This window comes from Sorex fumeus, unplaced genomic scaffold (genome assembly GCF_029834395.1).
Source record: "Sorex fumeus unplaced genomic scaffold, SorFum_2.1 ptg000015l, whole genome shotgun sequence".
NCBI classification, from domain to species: domain Eukaryota; kingdom Metazoa; phylum Chordata; class Mammalia; order Eulipotyphla; family Soricidae; genus Sorex; species Sorex fumeus.
The window spans coordinates 27,137,190-27,146,525 of record NW_026606072.1 but is presented as its reverse complement, the minus strand read 5'-3'; the positions used below and the strand labels follow the sequence as shown (position 1 = coordinate 27,146,525).

The 9,336-nt window shown below is 38.8% G+C and overlaps 1 protein-coding gene across 1 annotated transcript; it reads right to left on the bottom strand.

The window, feature by feature from the left end:
- Nucleotides 1-2,079: 2,079 nt before the first annotated feature.
- Nucleotides 2,080-2,682, bottom strand: LOC130021431 (elongin-C-like). Its single transcript, XM_056112203.1, has one exon. The coding sequence runs from the start codon at nucleotides 2,647-2,649 to the stop codon at nucleotides 2,311-2,313; it is 339 nt and encodes a 112-aa protein (XP_055968178.1). The 5' UTR covers nucleotides 2,650-2,682; the 3' UTR covers nucleotides 2,080-2,310.
- Nucleotides 2,683-9,336: the final 6,654 nt, after the last annotated feature.

Here is a 9,336-nt window from a genome sequence, read left to right as displayed (position 1 = left end):
CTTTCATAAACTAGAAATTACAACATTAGGTCTTTAAAGAGTAAAATTTAATTTTAAAACTCTTGGTTGTTTTTCTCAAGCTTGTCAGGTTCTCTGAGAGGGGCGGAGGAATAGAACCTGGCTCGGTTGGGCTGACTGCGCAAGGCAAACACCTTACCTCTGTGCTATTGCTCCAGCTGGAGTGATAGCACAGCGGCAGGGTGTTTGCCTTGCATGCAGCCAACATGGCTGACCTCAGTTCGATTCCTCCGCCCCTCTCGGAGAGCCCGGCAAGCTACCGAGAGTATCTCACCCGCACGGCAGAGCCTGGCAAGCTACCCGTGGCATATTCGATATGCCAAACACAGTAACAACAAAGTCTCACAATGGAGATGTTACTGGGCCCGCTCGAGAAAATTGATGAACAACGGGAGGATAGTGTTTTAGTGTTGGTTGTTTTTAATTTTCTGAAGTTACTATCAAGGATCAAGGATCAGGGACGCTGTCTCATTTGCCAAGGTGTCGAAAATCAGATGGGCTGGTCACGTAATGAGATTTAAAGACGACCGTTGGACTAGAGCTGTTACTGATTGGATTCCACGGGATGTCAAGAGACCGCGTGGCCGCCACCTACCAGATGGTCAGACTTCTTTGTCAAGGTCATGAACGATCGGTTTGAGGCCCTCCATGTTCCCGGAGCGAAGAGATGCCATTGGGCTACACTAGCACGCGACAGGGACAAATGGAGACGTTACTGGCGCCCGCTCGAGCAAATCGACGACTAACGGGAAGTTAAGTGATTAAGTGTGATTAAGTGAAGTTACTATAACCTTGCTCTGGCCTCATCTAAGCATTACAGGAATGCACAAGGTTGCCCCAGACCTAGGCACGCAGGAGGCTTGTAGAGACTAGGTTCTTGATGGTTGCAGTTGCCAGAAAAACTGGTCCATAATAAACCCATCTGGAAGAACTAAGTTGAAAGCTTAATTTAGAGACTCTATAATGACAGCATTGTTGTAACTACAAGATAAAGGAAATATAAACTCACGTTCAGTGCTTCTTTTACCATAACTTCACATCAGCTATACTGTCATGGTTTTTAATATTTTTGGTATGTTTAGTAAGAGAGCTTATTGACCTCCTTATTAAGTTTAAGTTCACACGACATGTGGGTAAAAGACCCACCAATCATCATTGTCATATTCACTCGGGATGATAAATTTAAATAGATGATTATGTGTAACAAAGTATATTGTAAGCATTGCATTGTGTATCTCAAAATGTTTCTCATAAATAATACAAATGGAATGGGCAAGAATAGAATAATTCAGGCTGGTCTAGTTTTTAAGGTCTAGTAAGGTAAGTGTTAATACAAAAATACAAAAATGTGAACACAATAAGGAATTATGGAAGAATGAATATTGGGGGAAATAACTATAGTAAAGTACATACTGTGAATTGGTTAAAATGAACAACACACATTTAATCAGTCATGTAACTGACCTGTTGACTACATGCAGTTACTAGCTCCAAAAACTGACTAGTAATCTTCCAAAACTGCTTTTAAATCAAGTTCTTAAATCTCAGCTATAAACAAAAGGACAAGAAACATTTAAACAATACTGCAGTGGGCTGGAGCGATAGCACAGCGGGTAGGGCGTCTGCCTTGCACGCAGCCAACATGGCCGACCGGAGTTCGATTCCTCCGCCCCTCTCGGAGAGCCCGGCAAGCTACCGAGAGTATTCGATATGCCAGACACAGTAACAACAAAGTCTCCAATGGAGACGTTACTGGGCCCGCTCGAGCTCGAGCAGTTTATCAAAAGACAGATAAGAAATTACAACTCTTATGTCTTTGACAGTTATAAAAAATTGAAGTCTTGGCTAAGTTATAAACATGTTTATAATGCAACATTTGCATAACGAATAATGCTACGAATGATGTCTAGAAGATCAGGATAGTTTAAAAAACAAAACATAAAAATACAGAGCAAATTATTTTCTTGTAGAACATGTACATCTATGCCTAAATTTTAGCATTTACTGTACCACCATTAATTAAAAAAATCACATCCAAAATCTAATGCAAAACCACCTATGAATTGGCATATTAGTTTATTTCTCAGTTTTTGAAGATGTCCTTAGTTTACTGATGTAGCAAACGAATGTCAGCTCTGATTGCTATGCAAAAGAACAGAAGATAATCTGCTTGGCAATGAACATTAAAAGTTCAATTACACACAGGCAACATGCTAAATATGAAAAGTTACTAACTGAACTACGGGTATTAAATCCTGAAAAAAGTTAACAGTTTATTATAATTTATTTTCTTTAACAATCTAGGAAATTCGCAGCCATCAGCCATTCCAGTACAATTTCAGGTGCAATTGGGAATTCAGGAATCTCAGTGGAGCTGTTAGTGTAACGAACCTTGTAGGTGAAATACATGCACACTTTGGATAGCACATGTGAAGGGATCTCTGTAAAATTGACTTCATTGGTTTCATTTTCAGCAAACTGACTTGGGCCACTCAACATGGCTTTTATTGTTCCTGATGTTAACGCATGTTCTCTTTTTACAATAAACTCAAGACCATCAGAGGATATTAATTTGACACACATAGCATCAGGGCCTTCATAGCCACCATAGGTTTTCTCTTCTCCATCCATGATGTTCTTAAGAAATTCCACTTCACTCCCAGAGGAAATTTAGGAGTTTCTTGTCAGCTCCGCAGCCAACACAGCCACTGCAGCCACTGCACCCTTGCATATGCCCCGCTGTGAAGGGACCACTATTTAAATGATTCTTGGAGGGCTCACTCAGGATGTTAGATTCCTGCTGAGAGTAGACTATAGAGCAACCATGATGGCCATTTGCTATATGCATTGCAAACCATAACACCCAAAAGGAGAGAGAGTAAATGGGAATGTGTTTGCCACAAAGGCAGGTGGGAGAGATTGTGTGGGGGTGGCAGGAGGTATACTGGAAACATTGGTGGTGGAGAATAGGCACTGGTAGAGAGATGCGTACTCAATCATTTTATGACCGAAATGTAATCACGAAAGTTTGCAAATCTTTAACTGAATCTCATGGTGATGCATTAAAAAATTAAAAAAACATAGAATAGAAGGAAACCAATCTTAAAGGAAATATATTTATACAGAAAGATAGATGGACAGACAGACAGATATGCACACAAGGCTAAAACTTAACAACATGTTACTAATCTGTTATAGAAGTGCTTAATGGCTCCTGGTTAAAAACAACCACCTTGACATACTTTCCTCTAAGAAACAATTTTTGGATCATTTTTAGCGAATTATTCATAACAAGCAGTGCAAAAGTAATTTTTTTGTCTCTGCGTTAGGGCAAGGTTTTAGGTTTGGGATGGAAACATTTGAAATGTGGTGATGAGAAGGTGTGATGGTGGTGTATTGGTGTTTGAATATTAAATGCACTCAAATATTGTGAATAATTGTATAAAAATAAAATTAAATTTAAAAATCTTTCTAAGAGTCAAAGCAACAATTCTGAGTGTGGAAAAATATGAAGAGGAAAACAAAATGAAGAATATCTCAGAGGTTTCTGTATTCAATTATCAGGTGTTCACTAATAAAATTCAGCATGGTCCACAAGGCGCATGCTGAAAACTGAATGCTGAAAGCCCCAAAGATGCCCTGTGGAGAGATGCATCATGTGAGTCCAGCACTAAGCCAGAGGCTTAGGACTGTGATCATTAGAAAACAGTTGGTTGTCAAAAAATGAAAGTGTATAGAGCAAGACCACGTAAGATCATGTTTGAATCAGGGCAAACTTATAATATTGAGTATCGAATAGTGGAATATTCTGCTATTCACAGTACTCACACATCAGTCTATAAATCACTAGAAATTTCATCTTGCACATAGCACCGTAGCACTGTCCTCCAATTGTTCATCGATTTGCTCAAGCGGGCCCAGTAACGTCTCCCTTGTGAGACTTGCTGTTAATGTGTTTGCCTTGCTTTGCTGTGTGGGTGAGACACTCTCGGTAGCTTGCCGGGCTCTCTGAGAGGGGCAAAGGAATCGAACTCAGCTTGGCCAGGCAGAGTCAAAATATTTACTAAATTTAAATGTAGTAATAACTCATAGTAAAGCAGATAGGTAATTGGCTTGGTCAGGGACCTATCCAGGTTCAGTCTAAAGTTTCCCATATTTTTCGACAAACACTGCCAGGCATAATTACTGAGCATCGAGCCAGGAGTAACCTCTGAGAATTTTGGGGTGCCCCTGCAAACAGTAAGATCTTATGAAGTATCCACTGTATACAAGCCACAGTTTTAAGCATATTAAGAGGCATTAGTTGATAATATTTTGTTAGAATTGCTCTAGCATCAAAGATATAAGCTCAAAGAGATAGAAGAGATAGGATGTGGAAAATTGTCTGCCATGAAGGCAGGGGGAAGGCCAGAAAGGAGCAGTATACTGGGGAGATTTGTGGTGGGGAATGTGCCCTGGTGGAGGGATGGGTGTTTTAACATTGTATGTTTGTAACTCAAACATGAAAGCTTGTAACTATATCTCACGGTGATACAGAAAAATAAAATTTAAAAAATGTAAAGATTCAATCAAGAGAACTCTCAAAAAAAGAAGATAAGAAAATAAATAAAAATGATTCAAAATCTATTTAGAGTCCCATCCCTTCCCCGCCCCAATGGACCTAGCCCCAGCAGACAAAAACCTCCAGAACTGAAAGCCATGATCATGGCCACTATCGGCAATTGTGGACTAGCCTCATCTATGAGTCATATGCAGAAAAACTCGGTTATGTGGGACTTCTGACTGAAAACTCCAGGCTCAATGAAAACAGAGAATGGGTGATCTCTCCCAAACTCTCCCTGTTCTCAACAGCTTGGCAGTCATACCCACAAACCACCTCTGGCACCATATAATCTCATCAATGGCTGTGATCCAGAGACTCAACAATTAATCTCTCAGAATAGAGCACAGAACAGTACACCATAGACATGGCCCTAGACCCTATGCCAGCCTGTTTTATTCAGGGCATCCCAGAGGGGAGTAGGGTTGTCCAATGGAGCCAGCCCTAGCAACTGAAAATTTCCTCCTTCCTTCCTTCCTTCCTTCCTTCCTTCCTTCCTTCCTTCCTTCCTTCCTTTTGTTCCTTCCTTCCTTCCTATTTTCCTTCCATCCTTTCTTTATTCCCTGCTTCCTTTCTACTTTCCATCATTCTTTCCTTCTATCCATGTTTTCTTCCTTACATATGCCTTACTTTCTTCTTTCTTTCTCTCTTTCTTCTTCTCAGTCTTCCTTTCTTTCTTCCTTTAGCTAATTAGGGATCAGCAAATACTTTCTATTTAAAAAAGGACATCTAGTCAATTGGTTACTCTTTGAGGATCTGTCTCTGTCTCTACTCATCTCTGCATTTGTAGTATGAAATCCGTCCCTGGCCACTTGGGTGATCCTTCCCCAGCAAAGTTCCTGATTCTGTCTTTGCACTGACTCCTACTGGCTCATCTTTTTTTCACTTCAAAAATATATCTCTGCTCCAGCACTGAGGAATAATGTAGGGCTTAATATATTAATATTCCATGTGACTGATCCTGGTTCTATCTCCAGCACAACATATAGTCCCATTAGTAGCACCAGGAGTCACTCCTGAGCACAGAGACAGGAGTACTTGAGTATCACTGGGGCTACCCCAAATTCTCTCTCCCTCTACACACACACACACACACACACATAACACACATACACACACACTTCCTGGGCTGGATTGATAGTACAGTGTGTAGGGTGCTTGTCATGTATGAAGACAATCCTCAAGGGTTCAAGGGAACATACATATTGGGATGGAAGGGATTGAATCCAGGTCGACCATGTGCAAGGCAAGTGCGTTTCCCACTGGATTATCACTTTGATCCAGATGAGGACACTATGATAAATTAAAACTGACTTCAAGTGTTTATTGTGTTCTTCCTGATTCTTTTTATAGGTTCCAAAATATCCCATACTACTTGCGATTTTCTAATAGACGGTAAAATTTGTTGATCATAACGATTGGTTATAATATGTGTAAATTGTTTCTCATCTGCCAAATCTAATTGTCACTTTGAATCTCCATTCAGCAGCGGTCACTCAATGAGAGTGAGACAAACACATAAGTAGACAAACAAGCAGATTGACCTAGCTTTAGGGTCACCTGTGCAGCCATCAGTAGTCTCATGGCATGTCAGTATAATGCAATATTGCTCCCCCAACCCCAGCAGATTGCAACAGGTGAGCCAATGTTGTAGTTGACAGAGACATCAAGGACAGTTATGAAGCATATAAACATGTCACAGGGACCTGGAGAGCAGAGGCTAGTGTAATTCACAGAGAATCAGTAAGGATGAGTAAAATTCAAAGTTGTTTGTGCAGGAGAGAGAATTCAGTGGGCAGGGTACCTCTCTTGCACCCAGTCTACCGAGCTCCTCCAGGAGTGATTCCTGAGTGAGGAGCCAGGAGCAAGCCCTGAGCATGGCTAGGTTAGGACCCAAAATCAAAATAAATAAATAAAAGATTTTGAAATTTGTTTATTCTAGTTTTGGCTATGTTGTCCTGTAAATCTAAAAAACCCTACAAAGAATTAGTCTATCTTTGCCTGACACAAGTTTACAGCTGGCAGATACTGTGTCATCTATTCTATCCTTGCCTACTATTCTTTTCTGGGTGCATGTTTGCTAGCGGAACATGCTAAAATTAGTGGGTTTTGCTAAGGGAATATTTCTCATAATAATCCATCATTTTCTACCGCTAAAGTAATAATGTATATCATAAAGCATTAGCATGTAATTTATTTTTTATTATTAAACACTATACAAAATAAAAGAGTAGTAACTTGTTATTGGTTAACTAGGCAATATAAATTATTACCTAGTACCTGTTGATTTTTTAATGAAATATGTAAGCTCATCAGTTTATAGGAGTATTTCCCTAACCTAAGAGTCTAAGGAATGTGAAACTGTTATAACTGTCTTGTAAGATTCCATCTCTCTTGCCTGCTTAAGTCTACCTCTCAGTCTATCCAATCTAGTCTTCTTCTTGGGAATTTGACCTCCCTATTGGCTAGCCTCTACCTTTATGCCTGCTTTATGACATCATTCTCCCACCAAACCTACCAGCATCTGGTAGAATCTTAGGGCTGCCTTGTAGTTGTTTGTAAACAAATTTGGATCATCACAAGTGACCAGTGACCAATGAACAATCAACAGTGATCAGTCATCCGTTCTGGACATTTGTGGACTCCCACTTGAGTGTTCAGACATACTCTCATATCGCCTCCTCTTCTCATTTACCTTTCCTTGATATTTCCTCGTTTCTGATCATGTCAAGTAAGGAATAATATTTTTCAACGCTTCTCAGGAGATTTCTTATCCCTAACCTTAGTAGTTCAGGAAAAGCAGCATGTAATAATAGAGGAAAGTATTCAGCTAGAATATAGTAAGCCTTATTTTAGCTTGACGTTCACATTTGCAGTATGATTTTAGACACTACCTTTCTCTCAAATACAAAGGATATTTCTTCATTTATTAAATTATATTTGATGGATATTTACGACCTCAAGTACATGTTTATATATGAGTGTTCACTCTCTGTGTTTCCTTTTGCTTTTAATAGTATTTTGACATGATACCCATGGAATAAAGTAAATCAGAGACAATATTTTGACAGAAACAGAAAAAGCAGTTTTGGTAGAAAACCTAATATATATCAGGATGTTTTATCTGTAGTGGTCTCTCCACTTGTATTTATAATTTAGTATTTTAAATTTAGTGCTATTCAAAAGTCATTATCATGCGTCTTTTGAGTTTTCTTTCTAAACTCGATGATAAGAAAAACTGAATTGTGCGGAAGGTGTGGAGTGCTGAGTGGTAGGGGGCAAGTCCTCAAAGGTAAGGAAGTTTTGGGTTATTTTCAACAAGCTTTGACCAACAGAAGCCAAGAAGTAGATGATGATATGAGGGAGAATAAAATAGGAAAGAAAGATTATGGAGAGAAATTATCAAGGAAGGAGAAAAATTTTGAGATAGAATGTTGGAGAGAACCAAATAGTTCAAATCAAAACGGAAAGAATAGAGTTAAATACGCTGAGAGTAAGTCAAAGCAGTTGACTTTAATCAATTCTAGGACTAGAAAACATACTATGTCTCAAGTAGAGTACCTAACTCTACTAGAGAAAAAACAGCTTCTCCGAAAACCATGGTTGTGGTTTCTTTTCTTATTGTCTCTAGAACACAGTTGGCACTTGGCAGTTTTAAATGTAAACACGTTTTAGAAATGATACTTCCTATAAATAACTAATACACGTTACGTAGGGGGATGGAAGATACATCATCTTTAATGTTTTTATCACATTCCAGTTTGTAAGGTACATCCGTTATAATAAAGAAATGATATCTTCTAAGTTGAACAGAAGAATTGATTCTTTTGTGCTGTAAGTAAGGTCCAGGTTAAGGCAACTTGTCATCTTCACAAAGAGTTTCTTTCTGGGCTGGAGCTATAGGAAAGGCGTTTGCCTTGCATGAGGGTAGGCCATTTACCTTGCATGTGGCCGACCCGGGTTCGATTCTCAGCATCCCGTATGGTTCCGTGAACACCACCAGGAGTAATTCCTGAGTGCATGAGCCAGGAGGAACTCCTGTGTAGTATCAGATGTGACCAAATAAGAAAAAAAAGTAGTTTCTTCCTAACTTGACAGCAATTTGTTAGCAGTGGACATCTGCTTTTAGATCCTAAGAAGAAAGAAAAAGTCAAGTCTCAGATGTCTAAGTACACACTGATTTCAGTTTCGTGGAGTCTGAGTTTTCCTACATTAAAACTATTTAACTTGGATTTTGGTGATTGTTTCTGAAACTTTTGGAATGACATTTTCCTGGTTGATAAAGATACTTGTCATCTAGGTTTTAAAAATAAATCTGAAATTTTGTGACCATTTTTGAAATGGTCTTTTCTGCTTCTTGTGTGATTTACTGAAATGTTATGCTCCATTTAATTCCTGTTGTTTGATGGCTAATATTCAGAGGTATGAATGAGAATAATAATGTCATTTCCTTGTAATTATTATATTTATTTCTGCTTTATACTCCTTTATAACATACAGTGGCTAAGAAATGCAATCACATTTATTATATTTTCTGCTTGTTATGTCAGTTACTGGTAAATCTTCTGTTTTATGGACTTGTAAGCTATACACTCAAAAATCACCTTCTATTGCCTTTTTTGGCTAGTAGTTTTTGCTAAAATAGAATTTCAGCTTCATATCATATACATGACACAAAATCTTAATAAACTTTTGTACTATTTTCTTTGTTGTGTTTG

Excerpts from the sequence above, each read along its gene's own strand:
- LOC130021431 (XM_056112203.1), bottom strand. The coding sequence starts at position 2,649 with ATGGATGGAGAAGAGAAAACCTATGGTGGCTATGAAGGCCCTGATGCT.